At 46.5% G+C, this 25,135-nt stretch overlaps 2 protein-coding genes across 2 annotated transcripts in view; one reads left to right on the forward strand and one right to left on the reverse strand.

Annotated features, from left to right (window-relative positions):
• The first annotated feature begins 77 nt into the window (after positions 1-77).
• Positions 78-5,662, forward strand: LOC8026325 (ubiquitin-fold modifier 1). Its single transcript, XM_002403248.4, has 5 exons — positions 78-199; positions 310-366; positions 588-645; positions 850-922; positions 5,317-5,662. Coding segments are annotated over exons 1-5 (261 nt in total). The 5' UTR covers positions 78-197; the 3' UTR covers positions 5,388-5,662.
• A 2,308-nt stretch (positions 5,663-7,970) lies between these two features.
• The window catches only part of LOC8026326 (coronin-7), a 32,982-nt gene continuing 15,817 nt past the window's right edge, over positions 7,971-25,135 (reverse strand). The window contains exons 13-25 of the mRNA XM_029966541.4: positions 24,496-24,591; positions 22,155-22,355; positions 19,849-20,119; positions 17,358-17,533; positions 16,782-16,890; positions 16,106-16,335; positions 15,736-15,926; positions 14,981-15,119; positions 13,237-13,443; positions 11,469-11,604; positions 10,429-10,562; positions 10,077-10,163; positions 7,971-9,065 (exon numbers count right to left, since the gene is read on the reverse strand). Coding sequence (XP_029822401.2) covers positions 9,051-9,065; positions 10,077-10,163; positions 10,429-10,562; positions 11,469-11,604; positions 13,237-13,443; positions 14,981-15,119; positions 15,736-15,926; positions 16,106-16,335; positions 16,782-16,890; positions 17,358-17,533; positions 19,849-20,119; positions 22,155-22,355; positions 24,496-24,591 — 1,992 coding nt within the window. The 3' untranslated portion in view covers positions 7,971-9,050. The remainder of the gene's footprint in view (positions 9,066-10,076; positions 10,164-10,428; positions 10,563-11,468; positions 11,605-13,236; positions 13,444-14,980; positions 15,120-15,735; positions 15,927-16,105; positions 16,336-16,781; positions 16,891-17,357; positions 17,534-19,848; positions 20,120-22,154; positions 22,356-24,495; positions 24,592-25,135) is intronic.

Raw genomic sequence — 25,135 nt, forward strand, 5'->3', positions numbered from 1 at the left:
GCGAGGACGATGAGTAACTCTAGGGCACTCTAGGGTAACAAAGGTCGCAACTACTCGCATCAACCACTGTGGCATCAACTGCATCAACTTCGACTCTCCAACTGAGCGATCGAGCAAGTTTTCCGGTTCCGTCAAGTCTTTTCCGCTGCCTGTCGCGTAGCGATCCTGAGCGAGTTGGCAGACAGGCCACATCAAAAATGTAAGTTTAGAGCTCAAACGCGGTTTCGACCGTCGTTTTACAACAACTCGTTAAAGGAACAGTGATCCGTGACGTTACCCACAACAGTTGTTTTCAATTGTTTTGTCCAGGAATAAGGTAACATTCAAGATTACGCTAACTTCGGACCCGAAGCTGCCATTCAAAGTGTAAGTGATGCAGTTGGCACTCGTGCTCTTGCGCTAATTTATCTGTTACAGTTGGTATTGATGTTACTTATCGACAGGAGACGACCTTCGTTTTCGTGTTGCGGATAGGTTACGGGAAACGGCTTTGCGGTAGATCTGTCCGCTTGTAGCATATGCGTGCGATCGTCATTTGAAGCATGTATCCACATACGATCAGTGTTTTAATTTTGCACTACTTCCAGGCTCAGCGTTCCCGAATGCACACCGTTCACAGCGGTGCTAAAGTTCGCTGCAGAAGAAGTAAGTTAGTTTACTCTAACAATGTTTCCAACGTCAGCAAAAAAAAAAAAAAAAAAAAAACCACCGATTCATTTTGTTTGGAGAGGACACAAGATGGCCGAGGCCGCTGTCGACCATTTTGTGACATTAAAGATGTCTGCTTCACTTCATCTTGTGAATGTCATTGTATTGGCAAATCCTAAAAACTAACTTTCTTTTTTGCAGTTCAAGGTACCCCCCGCAACAAGTGCAATAATTACCGATGATGGCATTGGCATTAACCCCTCTCAAGCAGCAGGTATGTTTGCACATTCAAAGGCCACCATATAAGTACAGTGGCCTGGGATGGGGTAGTACGCCTCGCAAGTGGGCTCATTTTCGTCTTCTGCGCATGAGAAAGGAAGTAGCGGTGACGTCAGAACGCCGAGCCCCGATTGGCTGATCGCGACCCCCTATCTGAGCGTCGTCTGCTCCTTTGCTACGTCGTCTGCTCGCAACGTCGTCTGCGTCTGTCTTACCTTTCCTGCGACTTTCGGAAGTGCAGGTCTTTACGAGCGAGCTCGACTTTGCTTTTCAGAGAGGGCAGACGAAATAACTCGAGCGGTACGTTGTTTTTGTCTAACAACTAGCAGACGCGCATCAAGGAGGGAAGTCAAAGGACTCACTGGCGAGGTGTCCCGAGGCGCCGAGGTTTGTTTGCTAAGAACCGAGAGTGAGGGTGGCTAGTGTCCGCAAGTTCCCTCCCAAATACTTTTTCCCTCCTTTCGTGTGCGGCGAGACCCCTCGTTCTTTAACGGCGTCGGCGGGTTGGCGCAGTTAACGTCGTCTGCTTTACGTCTGCTAGTCAAAGCGATGGCTGCTCTACCTTTCCTGCGTCTGTCGGTGATTCACTGCTTTTTCACCAGCGAGAGTCACCGTTACCTCGGGAAACAAGGAGAAAACAAGAGGAAGAAATTGACCTCTTAATCTAAAACTGAGTTCAGCGATCAAAGTATAATACGGGAAGAGTTCACAAGGGTCGCGTGGGCATATTCCATTCAGCACACCAGCCGGTCGTGGGCAGACGGTCGCCGAGTCGCGGAGTGCCTGCTAAGCCTAACTGCCGTGCTCGCTTGGTCGCGTTCGGTGGAATCTTGGCCGTTGGAGCTTTTCCCGGGTGTTTGTGGATCCAGCGTTCTTGTTCGTCGTGGTCTGTTTCAAGTGCTTTTTACTTTTTTTCTTGCTGCTTGAAGTCGGGACGCGTGAGAAGCGTACGTAGAAAAATAAACGTCCGTGGGTCGTCGCGACCTCGACGCTGTCGGCCATGCTGATTTGATCGTAAGAAGTGCTATGACAGCTTCGGAGCTGTCGTAGGATTTTGTCGTAACCTGCGCAAAACTTACGAAAATTTCGTTTCGTGAATATGAATTTGTTTTTAAGTTATGTCTTACGCACATTTTTGGCTTAAGATCGTTTCGTGAATCTGGCCTCTGCACTTCCGAAAGTCGCAGGAAAGGTAAGACAGACGCAGACGACGTTGCGAGCAGACGACGTTGCCAAGGAGCAGACGACGCTCAGATAGGGGGGTCGCGATCAGCCAATCAGGGCTCGGCGTTCTGACGTTGCCGCTACCCCCTGCGCAAGAAGCAGACGAACTTGCCCTCCGCGTTGGTTCACAGCAGAGCCGTGTACAGAAAGAGTTTGGTCAATGGGAGGAGCAGAAAGAGCCAGGGCGTGCACCAGACGCAGAAAGAGGGTTTGACATGCTCTCTTGTCCAACTAGAAGCCGAAAAGAAACCCCTGACGGTGCTGGCGTCAGTTTTCGATCAGAGGTATATGGTTTTAATAAGCGCGTAATAGTTAAATGTAGTAACTTTTCATGGTTAAAAATAGGGTGCACGTGATGTTTTGGTAATGATCATGCAGCAAGGTGTAAGTAACGAATGTGCCGCTCGGACGGCAGACTCTCGGCACCTAGCGTGCGGATTATGTCGATCGTTCTAGTCACGCTCTTCCACCATGATTTTGGATGACCATGATTGCAGCATCACGAGCACCATATTTTCAGTCGCCGAGAGTTACTCCGATGCACTTATTCATTTCGTTTCCCGCAACCAATTTCCTGCTTCTGGTTGGCCACATTCAAATTTGTGAAGAGTGATGGCCGAAAGCACGCCCAGCATGCTTTCGGCCAATGGCGTCTTCTCATTTTACTCCTATACTTCCCCATGAATGGCCAAACTCTTTGTTGGGCCTTATACATGGTTAAAGCCAGCGAAACAACGTAAGGAAACTGCAGAAGAATACAGGAGACAGGATAGCCGCTGATCAGCGTCTATCCTGTCTTGTATTCTTCTACAGTTTCCTCACATTGTTTCGCTGACTTTAACTATGTATAACGCTTGCCAACTAGCCCAGCTCACCACCCTTCTCTGTTTGGCCATTCATTGGCCAAACAGAGAGCTTAACCAATGAATAAGACTCCAGAGTCGGAGCAGACATGCATCCGACGAAAAAAAAACACCGACGTACACACGTGCCGACACGCACACAATCGCAGAAGCGCACGGGTGAGCTTCAGGAGGAGCCGACCGGAGTACGACCTCTCGATTTAGACACGAATCGCCCCAGCAAGCAGGCACGGTGAGCCCACTTCACCGTTCCAGGCCACTAGTTTGTATGTCAAAGGCAGATAACAAAAGTGACGGTGTTCTCGCCAAAGAGTTCTTACTTTATGCGTTTCAATTTCAGTGATGACAAAAAGACTACTACTCTGTACAACGCGTTTACCCAAGTAAAACTTTTTATAAAGTTTATCACATCAATGGGCTCGTGGGCCGAGTGTGTGTCAACTGATTTATTAGATGAGAGTCTGAAAGGAATGCTACATTGTTCTTACGAACTGTCTGGTGCGTGCCAAAGGAAGGCGAGGGTTTGAGGGATTCAAATGACACCCTAAAATATGTAGGGTACAAAAGCTTGCAGGTCTCATGACATAGACTTGGAATGACAACGAAATAGCCGACTAGCCTCTTGACATGAACAGATGCCATACACTCGGACACGGTGGGCTGGAGGGAAAGGTGTGCTGATTGCCTGGTTCTGCATAGTAGGCTGTTAGCGATGGTGTGGGTGGTTTTTGCTTCTCCGCGTTGTGGCAGGAACGCCACCTGTGCATGATCCGCACGGCAGCACTGTTGCTCCCAGTCAAGTCACATGGCACCTTGCTCTTGCCAATTAGGAAATGTGTTGCCTAGGATCAGAAAGGAAAGAAGAGGGTGAAGTTGCTTTGATGTTGGCCTTTACTAAAGTGAGCTCCAAATCTGTCTAATTTTCGGCCCCCACGTGTGCTGTCGGAACCTTTGTCGCATGAACACAAGGAGCATCCGAATCCTGTAGCATTGGGCTCGTCACATTGGGGCAGGCTCCGACATATGAACCGACTGAAGAACCCTGGTACAGCTATGACCGCTCACTTCCGCCTAGCCCACTTTAATTTCAGCACACCGAGGCAAATAGTTTACGGCGTCAGGGCAAGTGTGGGGTCGATAAGATGCAAACGTCGTGGGTCTGCTCAGCCAATTGTCTACACAAGCCAGGCCCCTGCTTGTTTTGACAAGGGCAACCAGCGTAGAGGTGCGCGGTCGGGTAATAAGAGCAGCGTGGAGGACGTTCCAGACCTCAGGTTGAGTCCCGGACTGCACTGGAGGAGTTACCCCTCCACGCCGTGGAACCGTGCCACCGAATCTTGGAGGTAGATTCTGCTCACGCTATTTAAACATTCCCTCATTCAATATCAAAGTTAAACACGAGGAATATTACAAAGGGTTCTGTACGAGTACCTGTGTTTACAAGAATTGCAGCATACTTCTCAATAAAGGACGTCTGAAAGGAGGAAATATTATTCAACACCACTGCTCTGCACCGGAGTGAGAGCCGAGCCACCTAACCTTACAGGTACACTTTTCTCTACAACAAAAGACAAAGCCCGTTTTCTAACCTGGAAGACAAATATCCTTGGACAACTACTGGTATTGCGAGAACCTTCTATTGAAAACCGCATGCTACGGTTTCATTCTCGTAGCGGGAGACTATTACATAAAATAAGATAAAGCGCAACGGGAAGAAAAACGGTCAGCATGTAGCATGCAACTGAGTATACTGTCGACCGCTATCAATACCAGACGATCCCAGCAGATGCGGCAAGAGGCGCACGATTTTTGGCAGAAATTTTCATCCGATTCAATGACTGCACCATCTACTCCCGTCCTGGATTGAACCGATGCAGGCAATGAGCACACCTCCTCCTTCGGCCACCCTAACTCAGAAGACGGTGGTCATCGAAGTTGCCGGACTAAATTTTGGAATAAGTCTACCAGCGATCTGATCGTTACAATTAGAAAATGCGACTTGTTGAGCTTGGATATGGCGTGTGGAAACTCGCAGTGTTAGTTCAGTCCGTCGTAGACCGTTCTAACATTTCGGAACGACAGTAAACCATTTCCTGCAATTTCAGACAGTTGGCAAAATTGATCTTGAGCACTAAGTAGTAGTACTAAGTACCTAGGCTAGGTGGCGCCGTCAGTTATGAAGGGTACAGCCATTAGCATCCATCCATCTGATAGGTGAAGTGTCAACACTCGGAAGCATGGCTTATCTAGTGGCTCTCATTGTACCAAGGCCTTTCTATTAACTTCAATTTTTCCTTTGCAGGCGACATCTTTCTCAAGTACGGGTCTGAACTCAGACTCATTCCTCGAGACAGGGTTGGATATTCCAGTTAACTAATGCGTCTCAATACTATGAAGCCGACTAAGTTTCATGCAAGAGTGGACGTTTTCAAGTGATGCAGACGGAGGGTGCTGGTGTGTCTGCACGAACAAGCCGGTGAATGCTTCACCCCAAAATTTGTTGAAAACAACGATGCCATTGCTTTGTCCTACAGTGTCCAGATTGTCCATTCCATGTAACAAGGGGCACCGTGTAATTGTTTATTTGGTCCAATGATCTTTACTCGAGAATCTGCGCAGATTTGTAATAAATTTTCACATTTTATCGAGGTTGTTTCGTTCCATTGTACTAGCCCGACAATGTGGTATTGCCAAACACAGAGATCGGCGCTCATTTTAAGGATCAGAGTTTCGTGGAATACCTGCCAAGTTCTATAACCTAAACCGAATTCTTAGTGCCACAAATTAGAGCTAGTACTGGTCAGCCTTGCACAGTAAGGCAATTATGTTGCTTTTAATCTGCGCACAGTGCAGCAGAGAAGTAATATTCTGCCACTCCATAGTTTTCAGCAGAAGTGCAGCAACTTTTATTTGTTACTAGTGTTTGCAAATTCAATTCCATGAAAAAGAAAAGGCTGCATGTTAGAGAAAAAAATGGCTTTAAAAGCACCAGCTTAGGCCAACTTTACACTGAGCAACATCTTAATAATGCAGCACTGGAACTGCTGAAACCACTCCCATGCATTCACATATAGAAGTAGCGACAAATCAATTTGTCATAAAAAAAAATATTATTTTTTTCTCACTATTTAGAGCAGGGGTCTCAAACATGCGGTCCACAGGCAACAATCTATGTGTCCCGGTTCCGATGTCTCGATCGCTAGAAATGACATGCGCCATAGTGATTTCATATCGCCAAATCATTTCCGCTCTGTATAGCTCTGCTCTTTTGGCGTATTCACATAGTTTCTACTTATTTGTTTGTTTGCCTTTTGTTTTGCTTCATTCTATGCTTCCCAGCTTTTAGCTATGTTCAACACCTGTAAAACAATTCCGCTACGAGGCTGAAAGCGCAATCTCTTCGTTGAAGGATGCATCTCTGCTGCGCAAACTCTCGATCAGCACGAGCTCAGGATTCTCGCCTTAACAAATATCACCATAAGAAGAAAAGTATTTTTTCTGAGTCTTCTACTAGTAAAAATCGTCAGGAAAGCAAGAACTGTCAAATTAACGGATTTTTTTTTTTTTGATACATGTTCAGCTTGTTTAATTACCGAGTGAATTGAACAACGGGAACGACAATGTACTTGCTCTTTTGTTCTATTAAAAATGCCAGCATGTTGACAAGGCAGTGTCATTTTAATTATTATCACATCAGGTCAGTGTCGAAAGTGGTCATATAAACAAATCATATCTTGAAAGATGTCAATGGCAAAACTGAGTTTACAAAGTGCATAGAGCACGAGGTCTCTTAAATCTTTGGATCCCCCCCCCCCCCCATCTCCCCTTTGACTTTTCCGGGGTGGACTGTCTGGCTCCACACTAAAGCGAGTTCGAGACCCCTGATTTAGGGATTCCTCCAGCAAAACCTGTTCTTGCATTTTTATTGGTAATGCTACCCAATACTCTGGAACCACTCGCCCTCAAAACCAATTAGTAAACAGCAAACCATAAAAGAAGTGAAAACCCTCTCCCAGAGTACCATCCCTCACGACCACACATTCAGCACCCATCTTTAAGCGTATTTAGTCTTTTTTTTGAGTTCAGATACTATACCCGTTTTCACCGCAAGAATCATAGTAAAAAAAAAGAAAGTGACCTCGGAGCATTAGTATTAATGTCCCCCTTTTAATAGAAAATCAAGATATACAAAGGTACATTTTAGATTAGATGTACATTATAGAGACGTACACCTTTCAAACATCAAAAGCATCGCTTCTTCCTCCGACAACACACCTTGTAGGGACTGCTTTGCACAGCATGGGAACAAAGAGGTGAAAACGAGTACAGTATGAGGAAAAAAAAAAAACAATGAAAACCAATGCAATGGCACAATGCCAGTGCTTTCTGATGACCTTCAGCTGCCCTTCACTTGTAGTTTGCAGACAACTCTCCGGACGTAGCTCGTTACTCGAAAATTGCAGGAAAATTTGCCCAGTCTCGAACTGGACGAACTTTGTACTAATGCAAGAATTCCGAAAAGTGTACACACTTTTCGAAATGATGCATTATGCAAGGCCGGCATTAGATGGTCATACACTGCGAGCATGCATTGGACACGAGCACTTTGTTGGCATTCGGACAGTACTCTGATCGAAAATGCATTCCACGCGGTGCTGGGCGCAAACTCGAAACCAATCATGGGCTTCACGCTGGAGCGACAAGACCAACTAGTGGCGGCTGTGCATATTCTATGCATGCTTTCACCATTTTGGGAAGGGTCTATTTCATGATGCACGTCAAGACCACAGGCTACCAGCCATACTGCACTTCCTAAATTTCTTTTCACAGCAGAGAATAGATGCCCTCGGGGCAAGACCCAACTCCCCACTCTCTAGTTACAGCGAGGTTACACAAGAGTCTTAAAAAACTCGCTGCGAACCCGAAGTCTCGGCTTGCCAAAAACATCACGCATGGTCTTTGCGTCCAAAATACTTTTATTGGCCACACCGCCGGACCAAAACGCCTGCAAACAGCATCCGTCGTCGCACGAATATAAATATTCCCATTATAATAATACGCAGCAGTCTGTATATTTAAAAAGAACAAAAATGGAAAAACATGTCGTTATTATGACTAGTTACGCAGGTTTTACGGATTAAAATTAGTCTCAATATGGAATGCCGTAGAAATTAAAAAATTGCACCGACACTTTTTCACTGCTTTATTAGCGAGCAGTGTTCGAAGCGATTATAAAATCCGATTTAAAAAAAGCGGATGAGCAAAGAAAGTGTGTTGCCTGACAACTTGCGCGACTTCCCCCAAATGAGTATTCGGCCGCAAGTCGCATTCGTTATGCCAAATTTGAAAGTTTGTCTAAAAGACCCAGACGTTAAGCGATTCTCCAAGATTACATTCCAAACCGTTCGTGCAGACGCGGTAAATAGGTAAAAAATAAAGGGAAGGGGCAACGCCTAACCAGTTCCCCAGCGCAAATCGTAGAATGCCCGTGCGTCGCAGGCGACGCCTCGTCTTGCCCGGTCTCTGCTGGAAAATGGTGAGCAAGTCTGGTGTCGACCAAAAACAGCACCTCAACTAGATCCACTCGCTAGGACGACGGAAGGGTTTTGGCACAAAAACAAAAGTTACCGCGCTTCAATCGATAACTGCTTTCTTGCTCTCTTGCTAGCTTTCGTAGTAACTGCCGAGAATGATGTTGTGTCGGCAACATCGCGCCTACGAGACATCCTAAAAAAAATTGTTTAGTCGTGGTTATATTTTTTCCCTTTCATAATTTTTTTTTTTTAGTAAGCTTGGACCACTTGGTGAGGAATTTTAGTTTGCAGGTCACAAAACGACTCTATAAAAAAAAAAAAAAAGAGTCGGGGCGACGTGAGAGCATGTGGACCAAACGTCCGCAATAGTTGTACGACATAACTTAACTTAAAAACCAACACCTTTTTTGTATAAAAAAAAGTTACGGTTTTTAAAACTCTCAGACTGGGCATGGCGAACGAGGACGTTCCGGTCGTTGGTTGCCTCTTTTTCTTCCAGTCTTCACAGCTCTTCGTCCTGTTGGCAAAAAAGGGTTGACATGAATTAGCATGTTTTCCTGAATTTACAACAAAATGCACACTAAGTCGCCAATCGTTCAGAACAGCAGTAGGTAGTGCAGAGACACACTATTTACTGTTTTGTTCAAAAGAATAGACCGATCTCGCCAGCAAGTTTCGCTACGCCACCACTGCCATAATGCATTATTGGACCTTTAGTCTCTGTGCAGCGGAGCTGGTGTGGTCGCGTGGCAGAGATGCAGTGAAGATTCGGCTGGCGGCCAGCCTCGCAATGTAAATGTTCCATCGAATTGTTTTTCTTTTGCTCCGCCGTTATGGCAAGTTTCACGTGTTGCGTCTCCGGCTGCAGCAACAGCAGTACCAGACAGAGGGGTGTCGGGTTTTATAGCTTTCCTAAGGACCGGCAAATGAGAGAAGATTGGGTCGCCAAAGTTTGTCAAGCAGGCAGTGAGGGACGGTAAAGGAGTCTTCACTTGTTTGAGAAAGGGTAATCAACATTCTGTGCGCGAAAACAAAACTCGCACGGATTCTGATTGCCCCGTTGTTGAGAATGGGACAAAACTGACAGAACCCGCGGAGTGACGCACGGGTGGGAGGTGCCGTAAGATCGTGCTTGCTTTTGATCGCGTTTGCGTCGTCCATGCGGCATCTCATGTTCGGCACTCATTCGTTAAACACACACCTGATCACTTTTTTTCTTTTTCTCGCCCGCTTTTTCGGTTTTTGAAGCAGATAATGACAATGAATTTGCATGAACCGTTCGTTGTGCGATTGTTTTGTGCTTCCGCTCAATGTTCTCCACTTTTGAATGCAACGTGACCATAAAAACGAGAGTGAGCACGACTGAAGCCAATGAATTCTTGGTTGGCTGTTTTCGGGTGGAAAGAAAACGAATTTCGAGCCACAAATTGTGTTCTGGGCAGTTGGGCTCATATAGGTCATGTTCAAAAAAAAAAAAACCCGGCGAGCATAAGTTCAGGTTAACAGAGGCATTACGACGTCTGCTCACCCATTCTTTCGGGTCCACGCCTTCGAACATGTCTTGCGGAAGTGCGTCGTGCTGGCTCGTGATCTTCGACTTCATGGAATTGATGATCTAGAGGAAAAGAAAACACCATCAAAGAAACGTTCATGGAGCTAGACTCTATAGACTGAAACACCTCTTTGACCAGAAAACGCCAATTTTATTATAGAACACTTTCTCGTATCATGCACTTCAGGTGATGCAGTGAAGGGGGCATTGGTGGCCAAGTGTGTTATCACACAGCAGCTCGGTGCATGGGGAGCGGAAGCTCACGCTGCATACCCAGAGATCCCGAATTCAAACCCCCCCCCCAAATCTTGAAGTCATGCCTTCCTACCTGTTCCTCCTTCTCTCTGTTGCTCTCGACGACCGAACTCGACATGGTCATGTCCCCTTCAAACTCGAGATTCACCTCTTGGTGCAGCCTGGGAACGTGGGTTGGGGGAGGCCTGGCTTCCGGGGCTTCCGACACTGAAAGTTCACACAAGGGCCTCCACTTTACGTTTGCCACCCCCGCACGTTGAAGCACGTGCCGGTTTAGACGTTGCCCGCACACAGGTTCGTAGGCAAAATACGTACCTTGTACCGACATCGCGTCGACTGCCATTGCGGTGGCTTTACTGCAGAATGCATACCTTTGGCAGCACCAAATTTGCTTTTCTTGGCAAGCGATGATGCAATAATGTCGCATGCAAGTCACGCATATTCTCAAAGTTAAGCTTCCTACGTTCTCAAGTGCTTTTTAACAATACAGCGAGCTTGCCACAACTTTTATTTATACGGTAAAACCTCTACATAGTAGGGACACTTCGTTTTGTTTCCACCACCTGAGTACATTCACCGCAGCAGCAGCTCAACTGAAGTGTACATCAGCCTTGATTCTCTATATCCATCCACACATCGGTTTTTATGACGGAGGATTTACCGTAGAAATTGTGGCAATCTTGTAATGGTGGTACGGTATTTAGGACATTGACACGGTAAAAATACCATTGTAGTAATGATTCTTTTCAACTGATCTTCACATGAGGAAGTGGCTACACAACACACGTCGCACACAGAGTTCTGTACCTTGTGAACCCTAACCCGTAGCATTCCTACGAATACGGTAGCTATGCAGCAGTCGGCGCAGTCCCGTCAGCAACCACAGACAGTTCTAAGAATCTCCTTCCACATACAGTCATCCTTGTCTGCTGGACCATGCAATGCATTCCGAGCACGCACAGTCGCTCTCCTTTGCAGAATATCAGACACAGCGTGTGCGTCCACAGCCTGGCGACTCGGCATTTTTCGCCTCACTGATAAGCACTGGAAAGGTGTACAGACGGAGCGGAGCGACGACACGAGAAATGTCGGAGTAGCGAAAGCACCGCTTACGGCAGTCCATGCCGACCGGTCGCAGGCTGACCAGCTTGGGAGGCCGTGACACGCCCGCAAACCACTCAGCGCTCGTCATCGCGGGTTGCCAGGTGACCCTCGTGTCGGGAAACAGGTCGTCTTGGAACAGCTCCGACTGAAAGGCAGAAGGCAGACGTCGCACAACACGACTCGTGGAACAACCAACCGCTCACTCATCTCTGATTCACCCGGCGGATCTCAAATTTGCATTTCAATGCGGGAACTTGGAACTACAAGCTCGCTGCAATTAATGTTAAAATGCAACTGAGCTACACATAAGGCACTCACTGCCACGACAGATTTTGGTCAACCTTGGCACTATGCTAACCAGATTTCGATGAAGTGCTCTTACCAAGCCATTACGGGATTTGAGCTATGAGGATCTTACGGTAAACAAACCAAAGAACACAGTCCGTAAGGCCACCGTTATGCTTTGTTTCACCTTACGATGGAACGCTAAGGATGCTACAAGAAACCGGAGCCAATTTATACCTAGGAAGGTGTCACGTGTCCTTCCCGTAGAGCGGATTGTGACGCGAGAGATGCAAAGCCACGAGACAAGTCACAAACTATGGTTTGACTCACGTAACTCGTAGCGTCCATCGTGGTACGTCGTAATGTGAAACGGAGTATAGAAGGGTACGGCCAGTACCTTTCACCCAGTGAACAAGAAACTATAAGCGACAGGACGGTACAGCCGGCATACTCGATTCAGCCGCACCAGCCAACACCTCACCTACACCGCTTCATTCCACTTGCACGTGCAGCCTATTTCACACCGCTCAACTCCAGCCCTCTCTTTCCCACACCGATGCATAGTCGGTGGAAGTTTAAGACCACTGATCTCTATTGTAGTAAGCTGGATAGTGGATCAATGCTTGTATTGCTGGGGTCGAGCAGCACCACCGGCGCCTTACGCTTGACACCAGCCTAATGCATGGAACTCTATGGGAATTTTCCTGTTTCTAAGCTGCTATTGGCACTGAAACTTTTTGGCTGCTTTTCGAAAAGCCTGTTGAATAGCTTGTGCACAAACATCAAAACTGAAAGCCCTCGCAGTTCTTATAAACTTTTGTGGTCGAAAGTGACTCCGCTGGGCCAAAAATGTAGTGCAGCTCAGTGAGACAAGAGCTACCTAGAGTTACTGCGGAGTCGACGGAGGTTTCAACGAGTTGAGTCAACATGAAACTTTTTCCACGTTCATCAACTTCTGGGCTTCCCCAAAGACAGTCTTAATGACAGCAAGTTCCTTTGTTCAGTCCACTACAAGAGCAAGCTTGCCAGCTCAGCAGCGGGTGCTCCGGCACGTTTGATTTTTCTAATGGGCTTTTGAACGCTTGACAAAAATACAGATTCAATCTCCAAACACCCCATATAATGATCGCGGCCACATCATAAAATACTCGCCTTCAAGCACCGCATACAAATTTCAATGCTTCCACTTTTGTGCGTTTCTCCCATAGACGCGCGCAATAACTGGTGTCAAGCAATGGCCGCCGGTCGTGCCACCGACAGGCTCCCGATCCGCGATCCAGCCTACTACAATAGAGATCAGAGGTTTAGACAAGCGCGGGCATTCTTCCTTTGATGACACTTTGTTGCATACCCAGCCAAAACCCAACGAAAGCCAATGAGCGAGTGCTGGAAGCGGTGCTTCTACTGGATTCCGGGCTAGTCGCCGACTACGGGCGAATCCCTTTTCTTCCGAATGGCCATCCGGTCGTGCAAGGGGGGGAGGTTGACTTACCCTCAGCCTGGGCACCCGGAAGGAGAGGGGCTCCACGCTGCCGGTGGTCAGGCGGAAGGCCTTGGCAAACTCCACCTCGCCCACGTTGCAGGCCAGCTTGGGCAGAAACGAGACCGCCTGGTGGGGGCCGCTGCACTTGTAGTGCGACAGCGGGTACAGGAACGGGGCGTCCAGCGCCACCTCAAACGCAAAGATGGTCGAGTCACCCTGCACGGAGGGGGGGGGGCAACGGGACGGTTGCTTGTCCACTGCTTCGTTCAAACACAAGGTCTGGGGAAGCGGGGCAAAAAGGCAGATTCGCTCTTCCCGACGCGGCCCCGTCGGCCATTTACGTCGCTCGGCGGGCAACGACGACGAAATGACGCCAAAGAACATCCACCGCGCTCTCCACACCTGCTGCAGTCGCACTGAAGGCCGGATCACACGTTCATCTGGGCACCGACGGAACCGACACGATTTACCGCAAGTTAAACTGACATGGAGCGCAAAGTCTATGCTTTGTCCATGGTGCTGAGTTGGTGCTTTCAATGCGGTCAATTGCGTTGCCACTACTTCTGGCTGCTTACGACAAGCAGACGGCCTAGATCGGGGGTCTTTTGACCCTGGCTTGCAAAAGTCTTCCGACCAGTTTGTGTCTGGCCATGGTCTTTCCAATAAAGCCCGACCTCTGGCCTGCTTCTGGCAGACCCGCTGCTAGCGGTGCAGGAAGTGCGCATAAAGAGAAGGCTCCGCAACGTGCTCCAAATGAGTAAACTAAGATACCGGGAAGAATGAGAGAAACCGCGTTATTACGCAGGTTCAGGCTATATTATTCATTGAACCTTCTCACCACTAGCATTCCCATTCTTAGTGCTTTGCTTCATGTCTGTGTAACTATGTTAAAATCTATCGCATTCTCGTGTAAATTGCACTTAGTGTCCTCCGTCAAAACTATTGCATATCGTCAACATTGGTATTTATCATTCTTATTAGTCTTTTGCATCGCTCGAATGCACCAAAGCTCTTGTGCACTTCGATTTATGCCCGTTGAGTTTTCCTGGTCATGTCTGTCATGTGACGACGTAATTAGCTGAATATTAAATTTCAATATGAAGTATATGTAATCATCCACCTTGCGATTTTTTACTACTTACTCTAACATTCATTTGGGTGCTTAAATGCTTATCTAGATTTATTTGCCCACTTTTTACTCTTTTATTTTTTACTATTTTCTTCCAGCCCTTGAAACTGTAACAGATGGCCAATCCGGCCCTTTAGCCAAAACGTTTGTCTACCCCTGACCTAGATTATCGAGAGGGAGCAACTAAAACCTTAGAGGACACTTGCAATTCAATGGCAAACACTTCCTGCGCATGCGTGCATTTTTGAGCGGCGAGAAGGATAGAGTGCAGAGAGGCTGAATAAAGGTTGGAGGCGTTTCCAAAGACATTGACGCTTTCGCATCCAGTCAGCTTCTCTGTTTCCAAAAAGCCGGCACCCCCCGAGCTTTCCTCGTGGATTTGGCGTCACATCCATCTCGTTATTACAATTAGCGAGCAGCATGAGGCCTGCCACACATGCACAATTCTTTGTTCTAGATCAGTGATGACCAGCAGCTTCCTTTACATTCCTTTGGAAACGCAGTGCAGCTGACAGCGTAGACGGGATGAGAGTTTGGAACCCGCATCAGGCTTCAAGCCCACCTAGGCTTCTCGCTTCGAGGAAGATGCAACCAGTTTTGGAGCAAGGTGGAAATGCCACCCACCTTTCCAGTCAGGAAAAGGGTAGAGCTGTCCTCGTCGTAGAAAGGGATGAGGATGGCGGGGCTGACGTCGATGCCTTCTGTGGTCACGGGAGACGAGAGGGCCCTGGCGTCGTACAGGCTCACCTGGCGCTCGGACACCCTGCACACGTGAGCACACGAAAGCAAACAAGGTTCAAAAATCTCCCGGCACCTCCTGGCACAGTTCCCAACCCTCGCAGGCTACATTACAATTCTCCAACAATTCCAGGTTTTCCCTACCACTCCTGAACACTTCCCAAAAATTTACCAGCAAGCTCAGCTTCCCTCACCCTATTCCAGCCACCTGACTGCCAACCCTTAGAGGTGCACCCAAATTCCCTAACAATTCCAGGTTCTCTCATTCTACATTCCAGGCACACAAGCCTTAACACTTACAGCAGACATTGACATTCCCAAACAAAGGTTTCCCTCACCATTCTTGAACAGATTCCCAAAAAAATCTTTGATGTGTCAGAGCTTCCCTTATCCTGACTACCAATTCAGGCACACAGATCCCGACCTTCACAGCCGACACTAAAATTTCTTTATAATTCCAGGTTTTCCCTAACCCTTGTTGAACACATTCCCTAAAAAGCCTAAGAACTAACATGTCCAGTTTCTCTTACCCCGATTACATTCCGGGCACAAATCCCGAGCCTCACAGGTAGCCCTAAAATTCCCTAATTTCCCTGATGATTCTAAGAAAAGAAAAGGGGGGGGGGGGGGGAGGCACTCACTTGTTGAAGCCAGTGGTGACCAAGTGACTTCCCCCGAGCACCCAGGTGACCCTGGCCCCCCTGGTCCCGGTAGGCCCCAGCCCTTCGCCGAGCGGCTCCTCGCTCTGGCGCGGGTCGTACACCCTCAGCTTCTGGTCCTTGCACACCGTGGCCACCGTCACGCCGTCGGGGTGCCAGGCCAGGCTGAAGATCTGTGGCGAGTTACATTTTGCCGAAAGCATCAGTTTGAGACCAAGAACTCCCAGGTAATAAGGCAGTGGTTTCCAAAAAAAGGGGGGGGTGTCACAACAAATTCAACAGGGGGTCGCAACAAATTCGGCTGGAGGTAGCAAAGATGCATCGATGCGGCACACCAGCATCCAACCCTCACCTGGTCGGTGTGTCCGCGCAGGCAGATGCGATTCTCCCGAGTCTCCAGGTCCCAGATGAAGACCGTCAGGTCGTGCGATCCCGTGGCCAGAACCCCGGCAGCCGTCGGGTGGAACTTGACGAAGTGGACCTTCTCTGTGTGGCCCTTCAGCTCGAAATCCGGATCCGTCAGGCTCTCCGTCAGCCCACTCTCCGGAATGGTCCAGATCCGGACTCTTCCGTCGTCACAAGCTGGAATTGAAACAGTCTCTTGATCGGCCGCGCAATCTTTGTGCCAAGCGCAGAAGCACCTAGTCCTAAGTCGGTCAGTTTACACAGGGCCCGAAGACGTGCCCTTTGTTTTGGCACAAATAGAAAAAAAAATGACCGCATCTCCACGTGGTAAATGATGTTGATTGGGGCGAAGCTCTGGTGGTGCTTGTCTGCGTAGACGCATAGCCGCAGCATGCCGAGCCTTTCGTTCGTTTTCATCCATGTCAGAAAGAGAATGTGTGGTATGGAACGTGGTTATATACGCATTTGAGCATTTGACCGCAGCGCCCTCTCGTTCTTTGGCCTCAACTGTGACAACAACATGCATGCTCGCAAAATGTGCTAATTGACCAAGCTCGGCCACAACCTTAGATTGCATAGCCCTGTCAAGAAGCCTCTACCGAGAACGAGAAAGGGATGATTACCGATGGCGATTCTTCGGTTGTCGAAGGGATCCCAAGCGAAGTCCATGACACTCGTGCCGCAGATGAGGCTGGGAACAACACCCGATTGCAGACGGCCTCGTCTTGACAACTGCAAGCAGAGGCCCACAATTTTTTTAATATTGGATGCCAAACTTCGGCTGTTCAATGTTGACCATACAACCCTGGTCGTTCAACATCGGCTCCCTAACATCAACTGCCCAATATTGGCTGCCCTACATCGGCTGTTGGGCAAAACAATGTGTTCAGCTAAGCTCTCCTTGTCCTAAACAGTGCTGATAGCTTATTGCAAAAGCTGAAAAAGACTGACATGCCAGACACAGCTCAACTATAACAAATAAGAAACATAAGATTAAATGTGCGAAAGAGCTAAACTCTGCAAAGGTTGGGCAACCCAAGCTTTTGTTTTGTCTTCTTACTCGAGCTACTATGAAGATTTCATAATTTGAGTAGCCCAAATGTGCCGGGTGTTGAACACCAGTATTTTGCCTTAGTATTTGAAATATAGAGTATTTTGCTGAACTACAAAGTCCTATAAGAGTAAGCAGCACTGCACACCTCGAGAATAGCAACATGGCCGCCAGAGATGGCAAGGGGCAGTGCGAGGCGCTCGGTGTTGGCACGAAAACCCTCGCTCTCGCCAGGGATGGTCTTGCACAGTGGCGGCAGGTTGGTGATCTGGGTGTCCCGCGAACCCACGGCTCCGTTCAGGTGTCGGAACTTGGACACCCGCACTGGAGGAAACGAAACCACAACAAACGGCCGGTTTTCATCGAGGACGACATACTCCTGGGTGGGTTAATTTTTTTATTTTTAGGAGCAGTTTTCGTTTGTCATTTGTGAAAAGAATAACCTCTAAAAGCAAATACAGGGTGTTCCGCGCAACGTTAGCCCAGCTTTAAAAGTATTTTGATGAATTTAATGCAGACTAAACCAAAGGAATAAGTTTGTTCATTGTTTGGAGAAAGTCAGGTTATTTTTTTTAATCAGCTAATTAATTAATATACTTAATAAACTCTTGAAGTATTCAATTTAGAGCAAAAGTCCAATGACAAAGTTGTACAGCGTCCTTAGAAACATCCAATTCAGTGGTTTTTATCAAAAAACATTAACTTGGTCCTTCTTTGTGGACTGAAAAAAAGGCCCGTGAATTAATAAGAAAAACACCAAAAAATGTGAATTAGTCAACAGCGCCCAGTCGACAAGGTCTAGTTTATTCAAGGCACGGCTGAGAGCGCTGCCTTGACTAGCATTGAGGCATGTTTTGTTCATTTTCTTATTGTTCCGTGTCTCCGGTTACTACAGTTTAAGTTTGTTATAACAGACCTTGATTTTGACCAAGGTTTCAGTCTGTTGTAAGAGGAGTGTGTTGTATGCAGATATGAAGTTGAGTTAGTTGTATGTAGAGGAAAACCAATTGAGCTTTACAAATCGGTATATTATATCCAAATGTCGGTTGTAACCAGGTCTGTTGTAATGAGCTTAAAGCCCGTTCACACTCTTGCAGCCGAGTATGACTGAGAGAGACGGGACCTGTTGAAACCTCTTACAATTTCTTAGGATGAGGGAACACACTGACATTCTGGCGCCATCTATGTGGTGACCCTAGAACTGCATTTCACAAGAGCGAAGGTTTTGCGAGATTTCCGAGGTGAAATGTGCGTAATACCTATAAGAAAGGTTTGTTTATAACGTTGGCAAAAGTTTTTCGAGCCAAGAAAGAAAGGATAATGCGCGAGAGAAATAGAAAATATGCCGGACCGCCAAGTTTACATTGCTACCCAATAAATGGCGCCAGTGCGTCCTCTCGTAGAGGTTTCAAGGCACCCAGTTCTAAGAGGTCGCAAGGGTTTGAACGGCCTTTACACTGTATGGGAGTTCTTCACCAGCTCGCTTGTGTTTTTACTCTTTCTGCAATACAAGGCGCGCAAGAGCAAAGTCGCATGTTTTTTTTCGTAATTTGCAAACTTTTTTTTTAAGCCCAGAAAAAAGAACCGTGTTAAGGTTTCTTGATAAAAACCACTGAATTAGATGTTCCTGAGGATGCTCTATAACTTTGCCATTGTAACTTTCGCTCTAGATCAAATATTTCAAAAGTTCAATAATTTATTTTAATTAGTTAATTGGGTAAAATACAAAAAAATAGCCTGACCTGCTCCAAACAATGAACAAATTTATTCCTTTGGTTTCGTCTTCCTGAAATACACCAAAATACTTTTAAAGCTTAGCTAAAGTTGTGTAGAACACCCCGATATTTACTAGGTAAATTTGAACATAGGCATTTAGGTACACTTTAGCACAAGTAAACCCAACAGCATCTTAGGTGCATTTCCGGAGAAACTTTTAAAAACCCTGGTAATGGTGCAACCCCCTACACAGAGTCGTTTATACCTAAAGAGTTTATACCGACAGTCTGGCAACCGGGAAACAGTCAAACGGTTCACTCCCAACGCCAGAGTTTGGCAGTCTTTTGAAGCCGCAAACAGTCTAGCAAGTGGGGAAATGACAAGTTCCATCCCCCATCTTGTGTTTTTGACCCGTGGCAGACTCTTGACGAGATAAAACACAATTCTGCATCCCTGGGAAATTGGCTCGTTCTGGCGAGTAACCCAAGCTCCACCCGTCGACCAAACTCTCGGGATAAACGTCTCCGCGCCTAGGCAATCGGCCGTTAGTTCAGGATGCTCAGCCTCTAGTAACTTGGGGCTTCATAACTAAGGACTGAACAACTGGGAGCTAAACAACTAGGGGCAGAAGGACTAATGACTAAAGGAATAAAGAACAAGGACTAGAGACTAAAGGACAAGGGGGCTAAAAGCCGAGGGACTAAAAGACCAGGGATTAAAGGACTAGAGACTAAATGACAAGCTAAAAGACTGGGGCTAAAGGACTAGGGACCAAGGGAATAGAGAATAAAAAACAAGGGACTTAAGGACAGTGGGCTAAAAGTCTAGGGCTAAAGGACTAGGGGCTAAAGAACTAGGGGCTAGTTGCGAGTTTTTCAGCCCCTTGTTCTTCGGTTCCCAGGGCCCGAAGCAGACGAACCGACCTTTGAACCCTCGTCCCTCGTTGCGCGATGACTGTCGGCGCACGTTTGCGGCCACCCTTGGGGCAGCGGCGGGGCTGCCCATGCCGCCGGTTCCCGACGTCACCGACGGCCGGGGCCTTGGGGCCACCTTGGAAGGAGGCGGCATTGCCGACGACGCGTCGCCATTCTGAGATGCCGTCCCGTTGGTGCTGCTGCCGCCGGAGCTCGGGGGGTCGTCCCAGCGGGGGCACGAGACCTTGGTACGGGGTGCGGGCTTCGGCGCCGGCAAGGGCTGTGGCAACGACGTAATGCGAAATTGAGCACTGCACCCTCAAATCAACATCTTTAAGATTACCTTAATTCCAGTGTTGGGTACAGCAAATCTAAATAAGAGTACAATGCGATAGGTAAAGATATAAACCCCCTCTCGTCTCCAAGCCATGCAAGAGTATCTGGCTCGCAACCGAAAAGTCGTGGGTTCGAATCCCTCCTCCGTCTAAAATTCTTCAAATTTTTTCTTTAAGACCAATGAATTACTTTATAAAGTGAAATCATTTGAAACATGCAGAGATTTTGAATTCGCATTACATGAGACATTTTTTTTTTTTTTTTTATCATTTTGCCATGAAAAAAAAGTTTTTATGCAATATCTATGTTAGACGCAATTTAGGTGGGGGACACGGCCTGCTCTAAGCCCCGCCCACAGATCAGTAGCCCCACCCATTACTACTAGACTGGCTCGGCAGCTAAACCGAACACACTAACAAGCCTAGTGTCTCCCTTTCACAACATCTGGTGCATCTAGTCTTGTATCCGACGCTGCCTGCTAATCGTGCGAGCAGATGCGCAGTAGCCTCCGGCATCGTCTGCTACTTCAACCCTGTTTATCGGTGAAACACCTCGGTGAGCACAGAAGGACTCGCACTCATCAAAATAGCATGGCTGTCGGCGTTTGCTGTACGTTCAACCAGCTACGCTCATTGAACGCACAACAAATACCAACAGCCCTGTGTAGTATTGTTTGAAACTGAAACGGAAAGGCAATCCGGGATATTTATGAAAATAATAATGACCATCTAGATTATTTGTTTCTCAAATACAAAAAGTGTACTAATATGGCACGGAGATACAAATTTACAACCAACCTTTCACACGTCAATCATCTCTCCAGCCAATGAGATATATAAGCACCTTGTAAGCACGGGGAGGGGCTTAGCGAGCTGTGACCTCCACTCTCTGCCCCTCAATTGCGTTTAGCAATGTAAATATTGCCAAAAAAAATTTTGTGGCAAATTGTTAACATATAATAAGTTTAAAAAAAATATATATATTTCAGCTTTTCTAGTTTGGTGATCAGCAGAGCTGTACTATGGTGAAACGACCTCAAGGACGACACCTAGAGGACGACGTCTGGGACGACCTCAAGAACGACGCCTAGGACGACCTCGAGGATGACTTCTAGGACGACCTCAAACACAACGCCTAGAGGACATCGTCCTCTAGGCATCGTCCTCGAGGACAATCTTTAAGACGACGCCTAGAGAAATTCAGCTTTTCCACTCTGGTGAAAGCCAGAGTAGAAAGGCTGGAAAGGTTGCCTTCATCTATGAGCGACGGCGACAACCAGACAACCCACAAGCCAGTTGACTGGTTGCTGCCGTCGCTCATAGATGGCGACAGCTGTCCAGACTTCTGTGTCAAGATCTGTTTGTCCACGGAGACAAAACTGGGCAAACTAGCCCTTAACAGCTCTGCTGTAAAAATTATTTTTTGATTGCAGCGATTTTATAAGACGGACACTGTAAACATACTTCCCTGCACCAGAGTCGACCAGAAAGGATAAAGCGAACAAGCCCCCCCCCTTCCCCACCAAAAAGACCAGTAAAAAACAACAGACTGCGAAATTTCTTGCGCAGTCTGTTGCCTCAAGGGCAACACATAATATCCAATGAGTGAAATGGGCAAAGGGCTAACATTCCTAATCAATGCAATTTATTTGGCTGCTTCCGACAAAAAAATTAACTCGCAAACGAAGAACAGCTGAAGAAAGCATCGGTTCTCAGTATCTCGAATATTCAACCTAGAATTTTCGAGAGCGAGTTAGGACGCGTCTCACTTGGCAAGGTCATGCTGGCCTCCTTATCTTTTACACTTGGGTTAAGACTTAGCTCGAATTTTCTATAAGTACAAAGAAGCGTTCCTTTAAGGTCATGCACGCGGCAATATCGAGGTCTCGTCGGTTCTCATCCTTAATCCTCTATATCTGTCTCCAGTCTTTCTGGAAATGTAACATAAAAGCAAAACGGCAAAAGAAAAGAAAATGCAACCTTTTCTGATGGAAAGGGCTTGGGCCTCGCATCTTCCCTGGCTTCTTTTACGGAAAGGTCCGTCGGAACGATGCGGATCTGCCGTCCGGCGGAGTCGTCCGCCAACGCACCCGGCACGGGCCCCGTGCCCAGCTTGTGTCCCGTGCAAGTCAGTCCCTCCTTGGGCCGCTTCTCGGGATCCAGGCTCACCTTGGAGATGGCCTGCAGAAAGTATGTGCGAGGAACGGGGTCAACTAGGAAGGCAACCGACCCCGCAGACCGTCGCGGTTACTGTTATCCGCATGCTCAGCAATTGACACCTCTTAAATGTTTTTTTTTTATTTTTTGTCAGGCAATTCAATGTGTTGTCAGAAGACTAACGAATCAATAGTTTGCTACAGCGTCACATAGCATTTAGTAAAGTAAAAAAAAAAAAAAAAAACGAAACTGCTTGAAACCAAAACTGGACCGGGGACGAAGAAGAAGAAATATAGAGGAGAGCGTTGCCAAAAGCTACGTGGCTGTGCAACTTTTTTTTTTTTTTTAATCAACGTATTTGCAGCTTTTTAGAAGCTACAAAAAATGGGGATCATACTTCGTTTTTACTATTGAGTGTGTGCCTTCGATGATCCACGACTTTGGTTACATTTGGTGGTTGTGTCTAAACAAAAGAAAACGGCATGTGACCACGAAGAGGAGAGTGAGCATGCCTCAACCCAGCCAGTTCTCTATCGGTAGTTTTCGGGTGGAAAGAAAACTAATTTCAAGCAGCAAATTGTGTTCTGGGTAGTGTGGTTCACATGCATCATGTACAAATAAAAACCTTGGCGAGCACAAATATTGCGTAAAATTTGTTTTCATTTCGTGGATATCTAGACAGTATTCTCAGAAAGTTACATTGTTTGTGCTGCATAGTTATTTTTTAATGAATTATTTTCGGTTCACCAATGCTAAAGAAAAGGTAGCGGATTGGGCACTCGGACTGCGTTTCTCTCTATTCCACTTTTTGGCATAAATTTCACTTTAGGAAAACTATCGTTTCGTAATGGGGCAAAAGAAAAGGCTCATTCATTGTTTTTAGCAACTGGAATATAATTGGCAATGTAACTGTGGCACTGTTTTGTTTTTTTACTTTGTGGATGTCTTTTATAAAAAATGTTAAGATTTTGTTGACTACATAAAAGGCATAAACTTTATTTAATTTTTCAGCGCAATGTTGCATAAAATAATTTCTGGAAATTTTCTTTTTAGAGTGCACTTTCCAGACATTCTGGTGCATATCTAGTGAAGAAAAATTTTGGGTATTACATTAGGTTTCTAACGATAGTTTTCCTAAACAATGTCAATGTGTTCCTGATAAAAAGGAGTATAATTTTTTTAACAATTTATGTACACAGATGAAACTTCGCACTGCCAGTATATACTGTAAATGACATTCACATTAAGCCAAAGGTTTAAAAGCTGACACTTTTGGGTCGTGTTCTCCCTTAATTGAGCAGAGAGACTAGAGTGACAGCTTTGTGTATCTGTTGAATTCCGGGCGTTTTATGTGCCAAACCTGCGAAGGGCATCTGGCATGCACTAACGGAGGATCGAGGATTCATTTTAACGCGCAACCAAAATCTCGACTGCATGGCGCTTTCTCCCGAGTAAGCCTCCGGATTGCGGACACCTTGGCCAGAACTTTAACCTGCCACCCAGGGATATGTAGGCTGGCTCTTTGCCTCGTAGCCACCAAGGCAACTTTTTGTGAAACCCCTCGAACTGAACAGGAAGCAAAGTTGTTTGAGAAAAAACGGGAAGGCTGGTTTTACCAAACCTGCATCATTGATTGTTATGTCGCATATTCGAGTGTTCCCAATATTCTGTCGTACTCACTCTTTTTCGTCAATGTCCTCTATTTTTTGTGACCTTAATATCTTTTTAGTGCTCTTTCTGTTGCTTTGTGCCAGTCCTTACTAATGTCAAAACATCCACAAGGATGTCCTTGAGCTATATTAGTTAAAGTAAATACCGCAGTGCCTGGAACGTGACTCCGAGTGCTGCACTTATCGCGTCTTTGTTTTGTCCCATCAATTCGACTCAACATCAGAACTGGGGAACGGTGCTGCTAGCCGTGGTCCTGACGGAGGTAGATTTGGCTAGATGCCCTCTCTACACTAGCTTACTCTGAATTGTTAGGACAACAACAAGTCTGCCAACACTGCAGCTGCAGCAGCGTTGGCATGTTGATCAGGGTGTTAGTGACATTGGTGTTGGGAAAGAAACATACACAAGAATGAGCAAACAAACATGCAGGGACTTAACTACAAACACAACTTGAAAACCGTCCAAAGGAATCTTTATCTGACAATTTCCTCACCTTTGCAGGCTTCTTGGCCATCCAGTCGGAGACTGCAATCGCCGGGCTGGCAATCGCGGTGTCGGGAAAGATGTCGGCATGGAAGTCCCTGTAAGTCTGTAAACAAATGGAAATTTGAAAAAGGCCATATAATGAAAGTAAGCACTGCCTTATTTTGACTTGGAAGTTCAAGGCTCACTTAATGTTTCCATAGACACCACAGTATATTAAAAACATAGTATATATCCAGCAAGCGGTTTCCTGTTTCATCATGCTTTCTGGGTGAGAACAAATTATTCTCCGTTCAGAGTCTCGCACAGGAAACCAATGTGCAATTTTTGCGTTAAATGGAAACCAGCGAGTGCCAAGAAACACATCAAATGTAATACGTAAGCCTTGCTTTGAAACATCTAGAAACATCTTGTTTCGAGGATTGAATATAAATATAGAGTTAGAGCAGAAATCTCCACAACAAAAATGCACGTCGCACTGATGTGAATTGTACATACGATCAATCCTCAAACAATCCAATCTGCATGTTTAAAAAAAAAACATTTCTAACGTGTCTATATAACGGGCATGCAAGGCAATGTGGCTTACTGCCTAGCTTTATCCTTTTTTTGGGGGGTTTAGGAAACGCACACTGCGGCCGATTTTCCTC

The sequence above is a fragment of the Ixodes scapularis genome, unplaced genomic scaffold, assembly GCF_016920785.2.
Source record: "Ixodes scapularis isolate PalLabHiFi unplaced genomic scaffold, ASM1692078v2 PGA_scaffold13__105_contigs__length_92229423, whole genome shotgun sequence".
NCBI lineage: Eukaryota > Metazoa > Arthropoda > Arachnida > Ixodida > Ixodidae > Ixodes > Ixodes scapularis.